This window comes from Raphanus sativus, chromosome 2 (genome assembly GCF_000801105.2).
Source record: "Raphanus sativus cultivar WK10039 chromosome 2, ASM80110v3, whole genome shotgun sequence".
Taxonomy (NCBI): Eukaryota; Viridiplantae; Streptophyta; class Magnoliopsida; order Brassicales; family Brassicaceae; genus Raphanus; species Raphanus sativus.
In genome coordinates, this window is record NC_079512.1 from 20,926,846 (window position 1) to 20,945,149 (window position 18,304).

An 18,304-nucleotide genomic window follows, 5' to 3' on the forward strand; every position below is an offset into this window, starting at 1 on the left:
ATGACTTTTTTTGGGTCAAAATATGATTTCTATTTTAACAGAGAAGATATACATAAACTCAAAACCTAGAATCTCAACAGTTCGAAAAAGTTTTGGACAAAACTCGACAACAAACAAAGAAACAAGACCAAAACTTCTAAAATGTAATTAGGGATGAAGCCCCTCTAAATTTTGAGTTGAGTTTATGATATTTTTAAAACTATCTGACCAAATTTAAAGTATATAAAATTTAGTTCAAGTTCTTTTAGATATAGTTTAACTTAAATTTTTTTAGGTTATAAAAATTTGACCAAAACTCAATCAAAAAAATTTTTTATTTGAACTATTTAAGTTCTAGATTGGATCTATTATTAGACATTTATAAACTAGCAATAACTTATAAACTAATCTTTTAAAATCAACTTTAATGTTTTAGAGACTGGTTAGTTTTTTAATCTCAGGTTTATTGAATGATCCAGATTAATTTCTAAAGAAATGTGAAAGTTTAAAGATGGACTCTCTCTCTCTCTCTCAATATTCAGATGTGACGTAATTAATGAATCCATATTTATGTGACCATACGATGAATTATAGGAGAGTGATTTTAAAGCCAAAACATAACAACTCAAAGCTTGCTTTCATGATAGTGCATTGTCGTTTTCCTCTTTAAGATCATCTTCATTGATGCATTATTTTGAGGGAAAATATCAAAAAATGAGGGAAAAGCTTTCCAATGGTGCATCATTTTGAGTTGTTAATTTTTTATTTATAAATTAATCTTAAAATTTTATATAATTTTGTTTTATATTTAAAAATTCAATATTTTATACTTTTAAAAATTATTAATACTTTCATAATATAATTATAAGTTTATATAAACCTTTGTATTGTTTTGTAGAAATTAAACTTATGTACATAATGAAGAGTTAGTTAAAATAAAATCATACTTGGGTAAAATTTGTAAGTTTTATAAATAGTATGAATTATTTTTGAATTAACAATAATTAATAATATCATAATATATTTGAAATTGCTTTTTTAGAGGAAAGTTAAGGGGAACCATTGGAGCAAAACACAAACTCATTATGAATTTATATCATTTTGAATGAAAAATCATTTTGAAGGAAAAAATGATTTAAACAATTTGAGGTGTCCAGAAGAATCTCATTAATGGAAAAAAATATAACCCAAGAAAAATGGCAACATCTTTTGTTAATATAAGAAATTGTTCTAATCCTAGTGTTCTTGTCTTAGAATAGATCGAACTAAAGAAAAAGAGAGAGTCGTATGACTTAGAGATGAATGAATTGTTATTCCATGAGTGATGAGTTCCTTATATATGATTACATAGCTTGGAGACAAAGTCTAATAACTTGGAGTAGGGAACAAGTAACTTGGAATAGAAAACAAGTAAATCTAGAACATTCCATAATAGACATCACACAATATTCATAACAGAAATAACTATGACTGCGTCATTCATAATTAACGTTTTGGTTGTGGATTTAAGCCCCATAAATTGATACATAGTATATGGCGGCATGTCCATGATACATTTTTCAGCATCCATGACACATAGCATTGACATGGAAATTAATAGAGAAAAAAACAGAGAGAAAAGGTTTAAAAATTTGGAAGCAAAAGAAAGTAACTATTATATTTGAAACACAGAGAAAGTAAAAAAAAAAATTTTACAGAAAGTAATTACACTAACAGATGTAATAAAAAGGCAGTGTGATTATATGATATGTAAAATGTCAAAGAGGTTTAATAATTAACTAGATTATGACCCGCGCTTTGGAAGCGCGGAATATTTTACGATGAATTTTTTTACTAATAACTTAACAAATATTTTGGTAACTTTTAAAGAGTGTATTTAAAATATTTTTGCATTTAAATCAGTGTTTCTAAATTCAACCCGATTGTGATTATACCGGTTAATCCGGAGATCTAACAATTCAATTTAGGTTTTTAAAATATTCATATTAACAAAAATCACTAAAATTCGAGATTAACCGATTGAACTGATGGATGACCAATATGTAATCTCATTTGATTTAAATTGTAATAGTTTCATAATTTGTAATCTTATAATCCAAATTTTAAAGTTTATTATTTTGCAATTTATGAAATTATGATGTTTCTACAAAATTTTAAAGAGAAAATGATAGATATAAAATATTAAGATTAATTATTGTATTGTTTGGAAATATTGATAGTAGTATAAAATATATTGTTTGAAAACATTGATAGTAGTAAGAAATAAGTATATTGTTTGGAAACATGGATAGTAGTATAAAGAAATGAACATTAATGATTTATGTAGGTTTAACTATAAAGTATAAAAGTGTATTTAATTTAAAAACTTACAAAATAAATGTTAGGTCCAACAGAATGTTTCTGTTTTAATAAGATAGACTAGATCTTGACCCGCGCTTTGGAAGCGCGGAATATTTTATGATGGAAAATTTCACTAATAACTTAACAAATATTTTTGTAACTTTTAAAGAGTGTGTATTTAAAATATTTTTTGCATTTAAATCAGTGTTTTTAAATTTAACCCGATTGTGGTTATATCGGTTAATCCGAAGATCTAACAATTCAATTTAGGTTTTTTAAAATATTCATATTAAAAATCACTAAAACCCGAGACTAACCGATTAAACTGATGGATGACCGATATGTAATTTAATTTGATTTAAACTGTAATAGTTTCATAATTTGTAATCTTATAATCCAAATTTTAAAGTTCATTATTTTGCAATTTATAAAATTATGACGTTTCTACAAAATTTTAAAGAAAAAATGATGGATATAAAATAACTAAGATTAATTATTGTATTGTTTGGAAACATTGATAGTAGTATATAAAATATATTGTTTGGAAACATTTATAGTAATATAAAGAAATAAGTATATTGTTTGGAAACATGGATAGTAGTATAAAGAAAGGAACATTAGTGATTTAATGTAGGTTTAACTATAAAGTATAAAGGTGTATTTAATTTAAAAACTTACAAAATAAATGTTAGGTCCAATAGAATGTTTCTGTTTTAATAAGATAGATACTAACTGGTTACTAAATATGTATTAGACTATTAGTCGTATCACTGTGTTTGACTGATCATTCTGATTCCTTTTCAGTTTATAAATTGTACAGTAGTTTTTAAATAAATTATTAGCTTCTTTAATCAGTTTGTAGATGATAGTTTAATAATTAATACTAACTGGTAGCTGTTTAGCTCCCCTAGCCTCACCCCTCGCTCCATAAGCTATCCCCATTAAACTTTTGACACATAGGATGACTAGTCTATTGTTAATTTCATCCCCTTGTTTTGTGCAACTGTTAATTTCATCCAGAAAATTGTTTTCATCATTTTAGCCACTCTGTAAATTAGTTAGGATCTGACTGGTTCAGACGCAACGGCTACGGTTGTGGGTGCGGGAGTTTGCGGTTGCGGATGGTTGTGATTTCAAGTGTTATGTGATGTTTTATATGATTTGCATAACGTTTGAAAATTATTGCGTTTGTTGGATATTTATGACTGATTTATTATGAGATATTGCAATGGTTTAATAATAAATTACCAATATAAACATATTATAACATTATAAAAACATAAAAACATACTATTGTGATAAAATATAATAATTATTAAATAATATGATTAATAATAATATTATGTTTGTTTATTTATTTAACTTTTTAATTAGTTGAAGTTACAATTTTAATATATTTTTGAAGATTTATATTAAAACTTTTAAAATAATATTTTTTCGTTTTATATATGTGTATATCTTTATATATGTATGTATATTAATTTTTAAAAGATTCTAATGAATAGTTAGTTTCAAAATTTTATAAAATAAATTATGATATTGTTTGTGAATTTAGATTAATATATAAAATGTGTATATATTTTATTTATAATATTTTCATTTTTTAATTTTTTTATTTTAAATTATTTAGAAAAAAATAAATTTATAGTTTTTTATCCACCCGCAATCGCCCGCAACCGCAAACGCTAACTGAAACAATTTTTGATTTTAAGAGATTTAGAGCGGTTTGAAGCGATTTGTAACAATTTATATAATTGTTTTAAAATACTGTCAATCGCTACCAACCGCAAAAGATGCATTTACAGGTGGTAGCGGGGAAACCAGTCAGACCCTTAATTGAACTAATTTTACCCCTGTTCAAAAACGCGGCCGCCTAGCCGCCTAGGCGGCCGCCTGGGCGCTATTCGGTGGGTGGCCGCGGCGAGTTGGGCCAAATCGGTGAATCCAGGCGTTGACCCGCGTTTGACCGCCTAGTTCCCGCGTTAACCGCCTAATTTCCGCCTAATCCCGCGTTGACCGCCTAAGTTTTTTTTTTTTTTTTTTTTTTGAAATAAGATTAATTATTTTTACTCATTATTAACAAATTTGTATAATTATTGATTACTAAATAGTTACAATTAGTTATCTAACCCAAAACAAACACATATATACTACATTAGGGATTTTCTCGTATCAAACACGCCCAAATCTAAATGTTCGATAAATTGAAAGGAGATCGTTTCAAAAAATTATCTAAAAAGTTATAAAATTATGTATAAGAACTTGTGTCATAATGTTTAAAATTAACTAAACATATTATAAATATATTAAATTGTATTTAAAACTAGGCCCCGCGTAATCTCCGAGTACTCCCCGATTTTTTGGTAACTCGCTAGGCCCGGACTCGCCGCCCGACTAGCGCCTAGCGTAGTTTAGAACAGGGAATTTTACCAATCCTACCTAACTATGGTATCCTTGAAGTGAAGAAAGTTAATTTAGTACGTAAATTAAATGAAGATAGGACATCCTAATAACTGATACACATATATATCACAAAGGGATAGTGAGAGAATGTTTTGTTTCAAAACATAGTTTGATTATTTGATGTGTTAAAATGATTATGTCAGAGACTGAGAGGGATCATAGGCTTTTTTGGTTTGTTTTTCTTTCTTAAAATAACGTCTATTTTTGGTTCTTGGATTTCCTTTGATTTCCAGTAATAAAGAATTCACACTATTCTGGAATTTAGCAGTTTGTATTTTCCGTAGAGACTAATAATTGAACAGCCATCCAAATTTAACCTATTAATCACGTCTTATACACACATGTAAAATATCATTATTGGGATCTTAAATTTCATTTGGAATTTTTCAGAGTAATTTGCTTTAATCAACAACTGAAAATTCAGAAGAGAAGATGTTTTCTTTGTCGAAAAGGAAGCTAATTCTTTTTTTTTTTCTGTATTATGAATATATAGTTATACGAAATTACATTGATATGGATATGTCATACAGAAAACACTATGTTTTTCTATTCCGATACTAATCTCTCTCTCTAATTGTTATTGAATTTTGAAAATTTGGTATTATGTTAACATTTTATTAAAAAAAAAACTTGGTGATGACAAAAGAAAAAAGAGGAAACTTGGCAAAATGGATAGTTTTTTTTTTGAAAATTACAAATTTGATAGTCGTTGAAAATCTTAGATTCAATAATAAAAATTTGTATCTTGCATAATTTTAGATAGTTCAAAACGATTTCCTCATGAATCTATTTCTAGTATTATTTATTGTTTTTTAAATGATCCATACATACACAGAGCCGCTCTATTAGAACACAACACATAATAAGCTCTTCGAAAAGTTTTCAAGTGTTCATCCTCTAACCTCTCTCCCGCTCTGTGTAGTTTTCTCGCAAGAGAGCCTCTCTTTTGTTTAAAGAAAACTCTCAAGAAAGTTATACCTCTCCCCTCATTGCTACGATGAGAAAGCTCTTCTGTTGTCACAAAGGAGAAAGCTCGAAAGGAGTAGAAGAAGCGGAAGAACAAACGCAACCTCTGCAACCATCATCGCAATCAGTGCAAAATCCACATGCCTCCACATCGCTGAGTATTATAGACGAGAACGAAGTCATCTTTGATGAAAACCTCTTTGACGGTAACGAAGGCCTTAACCTCGCTTGGCGCAACCTTTGGAAATCCTACGAAGATGCTAAAGGTTTCTTTCTTTCTTCTTCTTTTTTTGTTTTCTCGTTCTTCAAACACTCTGTTTTTAGGGTTGTTATACTTCCTTTTGAAAATCACAACAATGCTGAACTTGCTTCGCAAGTTATAGCTGTTCTTGTTTTCAGAACAATGTTTGATCTAGGGTTCTTGTTCATCATTTTGTTGTTTCTTGTTTTTCCCCTGTTCTTGAAACGCTCTGTTTTTGGATTTTTTATATTTCGTTTTGAATCACGGAAACCGTATAGTAGTAGAACTGTCGTAACAAGATTGATCTAGGGTTCTCGTTCATCGTTGTTTTTAGAGTTGGTTTACTTAGTTTTAAATCACAACAATTATAAGCATGCGTCGCAAGTTATCGTAGTAAAGCTGTTCTTGTTTTCGAAACTTGATTGTTCTTGTTTACCTCTCTTTATTTAACGTGTTAATCACTCATTCGTTTTATAGCTTCGAGTTCGAGTGATGATCCTTACCCTGGACATAAGATTACATGGAGCGAGATCGTTCAAGGAACCCTAAACTTCCGGAACATTAACTACCTCGGCCGAGGCAACTTCGGTGAAGTCTATCGTTGCGATATACCAAGATTAAACAAGGTTACAAAAATCAAAAGTCTTTGTCCTTTATTGTCCAAAAACCGAAACCTATTTGCTAAAAAAATCTTTGTTTCTTTCTAGGTCGGAGCTGCGAAGGTTCAAAAGAATCAGAGCGAAGAGGCTCACGGTGAGTTCTTGGCAGAGATCACAACGCTACACGCAGCCAATCACCCAAACCTGATCAGTCTTCTCGGCAAATGTTTCCATCAAGACCACCGTGCCATCGTCTACGAGTTCATGCCTAGAGGCTCTCTCGATCACCACCTCTTTCGTAAACAAACAAATCCCCCATTAATTAATTCAGACATAACTGATTTCTAGTTTTGTTACTAACTTTCCTCTTGTTTTTTGTAGCAAACACGAGGCCAAGTCGGGGTTGTGGACGTGGTATAATACAGGAATACAAAGTGTTGAGTTGGACCATGAGGCTGAGAATCGCAGTGGGTGTAGCTAAAGGTCTTGTTTATCTACACGAGGAGCTGAAGATGGTTCACAGAGACGTCAAGGTGTCAAACGTTTTGCTTGACAAGAAGTTTGTGCCGAAGCTGACTGATTTTGGATTAGCGAGTGTGATCGTTGAAGACGAGAACGGAGTTGAGAAGAGGAGCGAGATCACTCTGATCAAGGGAACTCCCGGATGCACCGCACCTGAGACAGAGGAGTTAGGTTTGGTTTCGAGCAAGAGCGATGTCTACAGCTATGGAGTGTTCCTGTTTGTGCTTTTCACTGGAAAGAAAGCTTTTGATTCTAAGAGATCTTCCGGGAAAGAGAAGCTCACTGATTGGGTATGAGTCACATAACTTTTAGGGTTTACTTTTTTATACGTTTCGTGTTCCGCAAGTAATTGGATTTTTTTTTATTTTGAATTTGCATGCAGTTGAGGGAAGTATGTAGCAGAGGAGATAATATTCCACTGGTTGTTGATTCTGCGATGGGTAATAGGTTTCCGGGTGAAGGTTTAATCAAATTATTTGAGACTGCCTTGATGTGTGTCGAGCCGCAGCGTCCTGAAATGCGTTTTGTGGAGTCGATGGTTAGTGACATTGCGGTTTATGAGGTCCCAACGTGTCCAACGTTGACGAGGAGGCATTCGATATAAGGAAGCTTTATCAGGCGGTTTTCAGAAACATATAATTATTAACCGATGCATGAGTTTGTAATCTTTTCTAAAGATTGAGACGAGATCAGTGTGTGTACTTTTGAGACACTGCCATTTGTAAATATAGGTGTTATCAACGTTTGAGGTCTTTTGACTTCATTTCTCTGTTATGAAACTTTCTTAAAATAGTAGAAAAGTTCTTACCTTTGGGTTTTATTAGATCTTAAGTCTTTTTTTAAAAAATTATCTCTTTGACTCCCCATGTATAGATTAGGGTTTAAATTAACTGAATCAGATGGATGATTTTGCATCTTTACAAGTCACAAGGAAAACAAAGTTTCGCTTGATTATTTAGCAAAAAAAAAAAAAAAGTTTCGCTTGATCATATATACCACGAGTAGCTTCTTATACAAGTAAGCTTTACCTATGACTGATTTGGAGTAATTGTTTCTCGTGTGATAATGAGGATACAATAACGGTATATTGTCTACGATGCTTTGTGTTGACGCGTCTTTTGCATAAAAAAATAGGGTTCAGGTTTGACCAATTATGATCCTTTGAATCAGCATTTTAGACTAGTTTGATGAAGCTTCGGCTTTAAAAAAAGAGGTCTCCAAAAAGAGTGATGTTTTGAGAAAAATAATATTTCTAAACAAGCCTAAGCTCACTTTCTTGGAGGAAAAGTTATCGCATCTTTGTTGTTTTGTTTTAGGTAAGGTTACATAGCAGGAAGTAACTAGTAAGTTAATACCTTTTTAAGATTCCTCCCTCTTCCTCAAAGTGTCTAGATTTACAAAACCATTCCTTATTTAGTAATGTACTCACATGGATCCATCATGCCTTTGTAGGAGAGATGAATCTAAATCAGGAATTGAGTGTCCGAGTAGTGACGAACAAAAGTGATATAGGAGAGTCACTTGACTCACTTCCAAGATATGAAATACAAAAGAAACTTCACACAGTAGTGTTGTATCTGTAACAAGAGGGATCTAAGATTTTAGAGGTTTTAAAACATTTTTAAAAACCTTAGTAATTTAAAAAAAAAAAATTAGAAGCCTATGGCTATGTAAATTCTTTTTTTTTTAATTAATTTTGGGATCAAACATTGGGTTATGTCAATATCCGGCCTTAATTTGTAACATAGTCTCAATGGCTTTTGGATTCTTTTATTATATTTTAATAATTGCTTCCCCATTTTGTTTAATAAAGCATAAATTTTTATTGCCTTGATACATAAGGAAAAGATTATTGCCACGAGAACTTTCCTTGTGTGTTAGTAAGTAGTCTTGTTAATCTACAAGAAACAATTATATTGTTGCATGCATGGTATTTGCTTCTCTTCTGGGGTAAAATGCTATTTTTGTACAAACAGTCATTTACTCGGTAATTTTGATTAATATTTTAATAATTTATTAGCTAAAAACGAGTTTCCCCATGGATCTAATTTGTGTATAATTACATTTTGCTAATTATTATTTATTTTTTTTTTTGAAAAATGATCTATCGAGCCGCTCTATTAGAAACGCATTTGCTCTCTCATATATATATTCCCTCCTCTCTATCTCGCTCTCTCTACTCTTCTCTTCTCTCAGAGAGCCTCTTTGTTTAACTGCAACTTTTCCTGGAAAAACTTTCTCGGAAAGAAGAAAGGAAGTCGCAACTCGCAAGAAAGGTTGATCGCAGCAACGATGAAAAAGGTTTTATGCTGTTTCAAAGGAGAAAGCTCGGGAACTAACAACAACGGCGATGAAGAAGATCCACAACGCCCGTTCGGCGATAACGAGTTCCTCAACAACGCTTGGCTCAACAATCTCGATATCCCTGACGATCGTCTTCCTCCAGGTTCCCCCCCTTTTGCTTTCCTCTGTTTTCAATCTTTCCAAGTAGGAGCTTCTTGTGCCTCACGCACTCTGTTTCTTACGTGACAACAACAAGTTATCGTATTAGAGTCGTTCTTGTTTCTGAAACAAGTCTTGTATCTTGTGAAGTCAATCTCGTTTTCTGGTTTCTTGTATCGCAAGCACTCTGTTTCTTAGAGTTACTTCGTTTTGAATCAGAATAATTAGGGTTTACGCAAGTAATCGTATTAGAGTTGTTCTTGCTTTCGAAACAAGTCTGCATCTTGAGTAACTATCTGTTTCGCTAATGCCACAAGAGATTGAATTAGGGTTTATCTTTCTTTAACTACAAGTTAACTCATTTGCAGAACCTCCTCATTTATCTCCACCACGACTTCCTCATGTCATTCTTCAATGGCAAGAGATCTTAGACGGAACCCAAAACCTCAATGACACTAACTTGCTCGGTGAAGGCAACTTCGGTCAAGTCTATCGCTGCAATTTACCAAGTCTCGATAAGGTCCAAATCACTTTTTCGAAAACCCTAAAGTCTTCTTTCTTCTCCTTTGTGCTAAAAGAAGAAACTCCTTTGTGTTCTGATTTCGATAATACATTAGGTCGGAGCTGCAAAGTTTCAGAAGATAGGGAACGCAGAGGCTGAAACCGAGTTCATGGCAGAGACCACAACGTTGACCAGAGCTAACCACCCGAACGTGGTCAACCTTCTCGGCGAATGTGTCACCCCCGACCACCGTGTCATCGTCTACCAGTTCATGCCTAGAGGCTCTCTCGACCACCACCTCTATGGTTAAATAAATCTCTTTTTTCGAGTTTTGAATAAACCGAACCGGTTCTCTTCTTGTGTTTGACCTTTAAACCCTTGTTTTGTAGCCGACACGAGGCCAGCTCCGGGTTTACAACAACACGGACGTACGGTTTTGAGCTGGGAGAGAAGGATGAACATCGCGTTGGGTGTAGCTGAGGCTCTGATCTATCTACACGATGAGCTCAAGACGGTTCACCGAGACCTCAAGGTTGCCAACGTTTTACTCGACGAGGACTTCGTGCCGAAGCTGACTGACTTTGGACTAGCGACGAGAATGGTTTACGATGCGAACGGGGTTGAGAAAGAGAGCGAGATCGATCCGATCAAGGGAACTCCAGGATGCATCGCACCGGAGACAGAAGAGTCAGGTCTTGTTTCGAGCAAGTCTGATGTCTACAGCTATGGAGTGTTCCTGCTCACGCTTTTCACCGGAAGGAAGGCTTTTGATCGTGCGAGACCTGTTGCTTCAAGGAAAATCAATGACTGGGTATTCATTCTTAACTCTAGAAGTCTAGGGTTTAATTTTTGTACGTTTCGTGTGCTGCAAGTTATATGAATCTTGTTTTTTTTTGTGCAGTTAATGTCAGCGTTGGGAAGAGAAGAGTACTTGCCTATTGTTCTCGATATTTCGCTGGGCAATACGTTTTCGGCTGAAGGTTTAAACAGGTTATTTCAGGCTGCAAGGATGTGTATGGACCCAAATGTACTTGTGAGGCCTACTATGCGTGTTGTGGAGACGATGGTTCGTGAGGCTGCAGCTTATGATGCCGTAACGTTGCCCCTAGTGCAGAGGAGGGATTTGGTGTAGGAAGTTTTATCAGACGATTTTATATAGGCTGCTTTTTTTTGGGGGGGGGGGGGTTTGTAGCATGAAAAAACATATTATAATACTTGGATGTGTAGCTGATGATTTTGCAGCAACTGTTTCTATGATTTGAGATGAGATCAGTGTGTGAAACTTTGAGATAATGCCATATGTAAATAGGTGTCGTGTTAATAAACATTTTTAGTCTTTGTTTCTTTGTTTATGAATCCAAAGATTTTTTAAAAATTAAATTATTATGGGGACAAATGCACCCACAATCCTTTACCTAGGTTCGCCAACGTGTGGAAGAAATAAGAATCTAATTTTTTTTTTTTTGGAGAAAAAACGAAACCTAAATTTATTTCGTTGATTTTCCTACTAAGCCCAAATATTTAGGCCCATGTTATGATTTCGGCCCGCTGTTATACTTATGAATATCCAAATTCTGATTTTAAAAAATGTAATTTACTTGATCCACTATCTGATCAAGGATTAGACAGTTTATCATTGCAGACACAAGTTTGGACTTCTCTCGAGGCGTCGTTAGACCATTTATCCATGAATATTCTCGACTTTCGGATCACGTTTTCTAGGAATCAAATGCTTGAAAAATACAAGCTAAAGATGATTTATTCTTTTTTTTGAACTAATAATAAAAAAAAGAAGATGATTTTATTCTTTTAACGATGAAGTTGTTCAATTTTCTGTAAAGTCTTTAACAATTGCAAAATGAGTTCGTGATATAAATTGTATACTACTATATTGAATACATAAATCTGAAATAAATGAAGAAAAGTTTGTATACTATATACAGTACTTTACAACATCCATGAACAAATGGAATACCAATTTAATGAACGCATATCAGATTTTCTTTTTATATCATAAAACACATGTATTGTTATTTCATATTCGTGATTATACAATATCTAACGTGACATTCGCCATGAGAGAGAGGTAACCAAAGTTTTCAATTGGAGAAATAAATTATATTGTTTGAAGAGGGACTTTATAATCTATAGTCTATAACGATAGAAGTTAATGCTTTTGGGCCACTATTGCATCCCCACAAACATCTTTTCTTTTGGGAAAAAAGATTTGTAGCTACACGAACTATTAGCTAATGTATCTAAAACCATCTGAAATATTATATTGTATCTACAACTACATAAACTCTTAGAAATGTATCTGATTAACCATACGGGGTCTAATTAGATCAAATGAAAACTTCTTGGGGTCTAATCGATTTTTTGACACTTTATTTCACCCAAGCCCAAATCTAAATCCAACCACTAAAATCGACCCGACTCTTATCTTATCTTTATGTCTTCTTCTCTTTCGTGATTTCTTCATATCTCAACCACAAAAAGCTTGAAGATGGATCTGGGTTCGAGTTCATCAAGAAAAAACCGAAATTCCGGGCAGAAATTGTGTTTTTGTGAATTAAAGGCAAGTATAAATCAAGCTTGGACTGAAAAAAATCCAGCTCGACGATTTTACGGCTGTCCACGATTTAAGGTATGAGATTTGTTAATTGAGCTCTGTTATTAGCTATTGAGATGCGAAAAAGAAATATAAATTGTTATTTGGACTTGGTAACAGTTTGGAAATGGATGCAAATATTTCTGTTGGTTTGATGAAGAAGAAGGCACAGAATGGCAAAGACTAGCTTTGATTGAAACTCGTGATGAGATTAGGAAGAAGAATCGAATGATTGAGCATTTAAAAGAAACCATTGCAGAAATGCGTAGTGATTTGGAGAAGAAACGAATGGAGACAGTGAAAAATGAAGATGAAGATGACATTGTGAGAAAGTTTGAAGAATGCTTTGTTTAGTGTTTTATCTTGTCTTAGAGATGTATAGTTATTGTTAAGTATGTTTGGAATGGTAAGTTGTAATGTCTAAGCACAATGAACTTCTTTATGATAATGAGTTGAATGGAAAAGTCATGATATCACCATAAAGAGAATTTAAACATCCTAATTTAGTACATAACAGTACAATGTCAAGGAAAACTTAGCCAATAACACAAAAAAATTACATCTACCCCGAGCATTACCAAATCCAAAACAATATCTTAGAAAATCTTAACACCACATTTTTAAGCCCATTTTTAATCATCAGAAACAGGGTGGCTTGTTTGAGCTTCTTCACTTGCTAGAGCTTCTTCACTTGGTAGACCTTCTTGAATGCGCCTTCTTTTCACCCTATTCTCTTCAGACTGAAAACATAAGATAAGAAATGAGAAGACACTAAGAGAAATGCAAAACCATTACAACTAAGATGGAAGAGTACCTCATGAGGACATTTTCTTGAATTATGTCCTTTGTTACCACACAAACTACAATGCATTTCTCTTCCTTTTCTAGACACTTTTGTTTCTGGATGCTTCTTACCCTTCTTTGGTGATTCATTAACACCTTTAATACGTGCTTTGCCTTTTGGTCTACCAGGAGGACGCTTATAAGGTGGTGCTTCAATTAGATCCCCATCAGAAAATGTCCAAAACTTTGGTCCATTTACAGGCCGCAATCCATGCCTATACACGTCTTGCCACTTAGATGTCAAGTAATAATCTGCAATGAAATCTTCAATTTCCATACCATTCTCTCTGATTGCGCACACAGCATGACAACAAGGTATCCCAGTCAAGTCCCACTTTCGACAAGCACAAGTTCGCAGATTCATCTTCACAGCATAACCATTCAGGTTCTGGACAATCTCGAATTCACCATCAGTACTAGAAACTGAATAACAGTTCTTCGCTTCATCACATGCCTTTGCAATCTCTTTTCTTGCTTTTGGTGTGTATGTCCCAACCTCCTTATCAGCAGTCTTGAACCTGATTGCAAACCTTTTCATTGCGTCTCTTCTAATCAACTCCATCATCTGCACAAAGGGCTTCTTCCTTGCAATCTTCAATGTTCTATTAAAAGACTCGGTTAAGTTGTTATGTGTGTCGGAACAACAAGCACCAGCCCTGAAGAAAGCCCTACACCAAGTACGATGATCTTTCTTCAACAGCTCCTCACAAGCCCTAGAATCATAATCTCTGAATATTTTAAGATTCCGTTCATAATCAGGTTCGTTGTAGCTACTAGCAATCCGCCAAAACAAGGGTTTCAACATGTCGGACTTGTGATTCTTCTTGAGGTTTGAGTAAACATGCCTTGCACAAGCTCTATGTTCTGCTCTTGGTAGCTCAACTGCCACGCCATGGATCAACCCTCTATGCATATCTGAAATAATGGTAGTCTGCTCACCTAATCCCAGCTCTAAGTCCTCCTTCAGTCTGTGAATAAACCACTACCAATTATCATTGCTCTCACCAGATACCACACCCCATGCTATTGGGAAAACCTGGTTGTTTGGGTCTCTTCCTATAGCTGTCAAGAGCATTCCCTGCAGTGAATGTTTGAGGAAGGTTCCATCCAACCCAATTATGGGTCTGCAATTTTGCTTCCATGCAATTCTCAATGAGTCAAAGCAAACATAAAAGCTGCTAAAAACGTGACCTCCCTTTATATTCCTAGTGGTGTTGATCTCTGTTACTGTACCAATGTTTGACCGTTTGAGCTCCACAACATAGTCTCTCAGCCTTGAAAATTGCTCATTACACTCAGCTTGAAGCTTATCAAGTGCCATTCTCCTTGCATTTTGCGATTGTGGAACAGTGATGATAATGTTGTAGCGGTTCCTCATCTCTTCTTGGATCATCGGTCCACTCATATCTGGATTTCTTCTCATCGCTTCTAACATCAAATCAGCAATCACCGGAGCCTTTATAGTCTTGCACCGACCAGTTGGGTGACAAATATGCTTGTTTTCATACACCTTCACCATCCACCGGTTAAGTGGTTTCTCTACGGAGCAGTAGATACGCCAAAGACAACCCTTTCCATTGCAACGAGCCCCAATCTTTGTTTTCTCCCATCTATCATACACCACATTTCGTCTAGTCTGCAAGATGTAAGAGATCACCTGTTTCTTGAACTCTTCTCCACTGGAAAATGTCTGTCTTAAGCTGAGTACACCATCTAATAACCCTGCTCGAGCCATCCTTTCAGCTTGTTCCTCTTCCTCATCTGATGATGCTTCAGTATCCGGATACACTTCATCTTCATCAGGAATCTCATCATCATAGTTGTTGTTGTTTATCACATCAATATCCTCCTCGGCAGCCTCATCATTCTCATCGCTTTCATCATCTGTAGCTCTCAAGTCGGACCAACTCTCTTCTTCACTTTCCTCATAATCTGCATCATCTCCATCTTCTTCGAACCCATGCTCTCCTGCTTCCTCATTAACAGTATTCGTTTCATTCTCATGCTCCCCTTGCTCAATGATTCTCTCCTCCTCGTTAGCTACTTGGTCAATCATTCTCTCTTCCACTTCAAGCACTACATTTTCCTGCTCCACATTCACTTCTTCTTCATTGATTCTCTCATCTTCACCTATCTTTTCAATGTAGAAATCTACCTCTTTCATCCAACAGCCCCCAGTCTTCAATTGCTTCTTACCTTGATCAATATTAGCCGACAAAGACTTCCTATCTTCTAGGTCTTCATAAGGTAACTTATACCACATCTCCCCCAACTCTGTTTTGTGCACCATTTGAAACACCACATCTTCAAAGATTGAAACTCCATCTACTTCTAATACCTCGACTTCTCCATTTGCATAAATCAGTTTTCCATCCTCGGTTTTGAATTTCCCTGAATGGTAGCAATTCACCTTCACTGTAGTTCCCCTGAAAATTCAACAAAAACAGAGTAAACTTCTTCATTGATGCATTTTATCGAACACATTATGTGCTTTTTTAAAATTGAACTCAAGCTTACAAAAATCACAACCAAAAGAAGAAATGGAGGAGAACAGAATATATACCTCATGATTTGTATTACAATAGACGAAATCACTCTGATAATCTTTCTTTTTTCTTCGATTTTGCACTCTTACGGTTTTAGTTAAACGAAATCATCAGATTTCGTCTTTGATTCGAAACCCTAATACTTCTTTTCCCTCAATTTAATTAGATATAGGATAAGGGTCGGGTCGGATCGGTTTTAGTGGTTGGATTTAGATTTGGGTTTGGGTGAAATAAAGTATCAAAAAATCGATTAGACCCCAAGAAGTTTTCATTTGATCTAATTAGACCCCGCATGGTTAATCAGATACATTTCTAAGAGTTTATGTAGTTGTAGATACAATATAATACTTCAGATAGTTTTAGATACATTAGCTGATAGTTCGTGTAGCTACAAATCTTTTTTCCTTTCTTTTGGCGATGTCCTTTCAAAACTTTGGATATGAATTTGGAAATGAATACTATTATGTAGTCGGTGGTAGAACACGTTTGAGCTTGATATCGAATATGTAAAGTGAAACTATTATAATCTTCCACATATAAACGACAAATTTATAGTTGATTGACAAGATCCAAGAGATAAATCCAAGTGCTTCAGTCAAATAAAATCCAAGTGATCGTATATATGCTTCGATCAAACGCATAGTTCTAATTTATGAACAGAGATCATTTAAAAACTCACCCCAGCTTTCAAGTCCGTTTGTCTCCCCGGTCAGATGGACCTAGACCGGACTAATCCGATCTTTTTATTAAACCGGTAGGAACAGTACATAAACCTTTGAAATCTAAAGCCAGTCCAATAAGAAACTAAAGCGTGGATCACGATGGTTTAGTGATCAAAATTTAAAAGTTTTTACACCAAATTTAGAGTTCGATTTTCAAGAACTGTATTTTTTTAAAAGATCATATGATGAAAATGTTTATCAGAAGTTTTAGAGTGTTATCGACGACTTGCATTAGTAAAGCATATAGACAATTCTTCTGAGCTAGAGTCAAATTCTTCTTTTGGCTATGATTGGATCCTTCAGTGGTAGAATTTCATAAATTGGGCGTACTTAACATCCTACCTTTCTGTAGACATTTTTTTCTTGTCAGATATCATTTTTGAAAGACTATTTTTTTTTGTTTTGGTTGTATGATGTAGAGAGAATATATCTATCGAGAATATCGCATGTATTGTACATCGATCAGAATGATACAAGGGGAGCTACATCATAAAATCATTATAAACTAGGGTAAATTCGTACGTCCGATAAAAAATAAATAATACAATTTTTATTTTAAATGTCTAAACTTTTTTTGACTAAAATAGTACTAAAGTTCATAATTGTTATTGAATACAATTATTTCTTTTCTTTATTATAGATTTATATATTTTAAACTTTTATACACAAATTTAAATTAAAATAATTTAGCATACATGTAGATCTATATGCAGATGATGATGACATTAATTACTAAAATTTATATTTGTTTAGAAAGTAAATTCTTATTTTAAATATTAAGAATATAAATTTATTAAACTAACTATTCATTTAGCTTTTTGATCAAAAAGCTGTTTTAATTTATTAAAAATATCCATTTAAATATATATATATACACAATTATAATTTAAAAACCAGATAACTTTCAAGAGGTTATTAGGATTTGTGAAGATGATGGTCACAAGGATAAATTTTTTTATAGCTAAAATCCACCGTTTTAAAGAAAGAAAAGATGTTTTCCCCTCGGAATCATTGTTTACTAATATGGATCATTTATTCTGGAGAGTTCTATCCAAGATGAATGATCATCAGTTTGCATGGATACTATGGTATATCTGGAAAGCAAAAGGAACAACAAGGTTTTTAGTAACCTGGATGTGGATGCCAGGGATACACTGACGTTGGCTGAAACGGAATCTACTATGTGGGCTGCGGCCCAAGATTTGACTATCCGACAATCCATACCACCGCAAGTACATCCGCCTCCCTCAATTCCAGGGAGATGGTGCTTCGTAGATGGTTCGTGGAAGGATAAGGACTCTTTCTCGGGACAAGGTTGGTTCAGTACTCTTGAGGGTTATGAGGGCTTAATGGGGGCACGAAATGTTCGGGCAAGTATGTCTCCCCTGCACGCGGAGGTGGAAGCATTGATTTGGGCAATGGAATGTATGAGGAATTTACGTCAGTTTCAGGTTACGTTTGCAACGGATTGTTCTCAGTTGGTGAAGATGGTTTCAGAACCAGAAGAGTGGCCGGCGTTTGCAAGTTA

General features: G+C 34.2%; 3 protein-coding genes across 3 annotated transcripts; 2 read left to right on the plus strand and 1 right to left on the minus strand.

The window, feature by feature from the left end:
• Positions 1–5,657: 5,657 nt before the first annotated feature.
• Positions 5,658–7,853, plus strand: LOC108841165 (probable serine/threonine-protein kinase PBL7). The gene is made up of 5 exons (XM_057004206.1): positions 5,658–6,014; positions 6,467–6,615; positions 6,697–6,886; positions 6,970–7,400; positions 7,493–7,853. Exons 1-5 carry the CDS (start codon positions 5,780–5,782, stop codon positions 7,712–7,714), a joined length of 1,227 nt encoding a protein of 408 aa, XP_056860186.1. The 5' UTR covers positions 5,658–5,779; the 3' UTR covers positions 7,715–7,853.
• A 1,453-nt stretch (positions 7,854–9,306) lies between these two features.
• Positions 9,307–11,243, plus strand: LOC108840982 (probable serine/threonine-protein kinase PBL7). Its single transcript, XM_018613776.2, has 5 exons — positions 9,307–9,556; positions 9,921–10,072; positions 10,170–10,359; positions 10,444–10,865; positions 10,956–11,243. The coding sequence occupies exons 1-5, from the start codon at positions 9,403–9,405 to the stop codon at positions 11,184–11,186; spliced, it is 1,149 nt and encodes a 382-aa protein (XP_018469278.2). The 5' UTR covers positions 9,307–9,402; the 3' UTR covers positions 11,187–11,243.
• A 2,054-nt stretch (positions 11,244–13,297) lies between these two features.
• LOC108837203 (uncharacterized) lies at positions 13,298–16,076 on the minus strand. Its single transcript, XM_057004207.1, has 4 exons — positions 16,072–16,076; positions 14,545–15,934; positions 13,480–14,490; positions 13,298–13,405 (listed from the first exon to the last, which is right to left on the minus strand). Exons 1-4 carry the CDS (start codon positions 16,074–16,076, stop codon positions 13,298–13,300), a joined length of 2,514 nt encoding a protein of 837 aa, XP_056860187.1.
• Between the last annotated feature and the right edge of the window lie 2,228 nt (positions 16,077–18,304).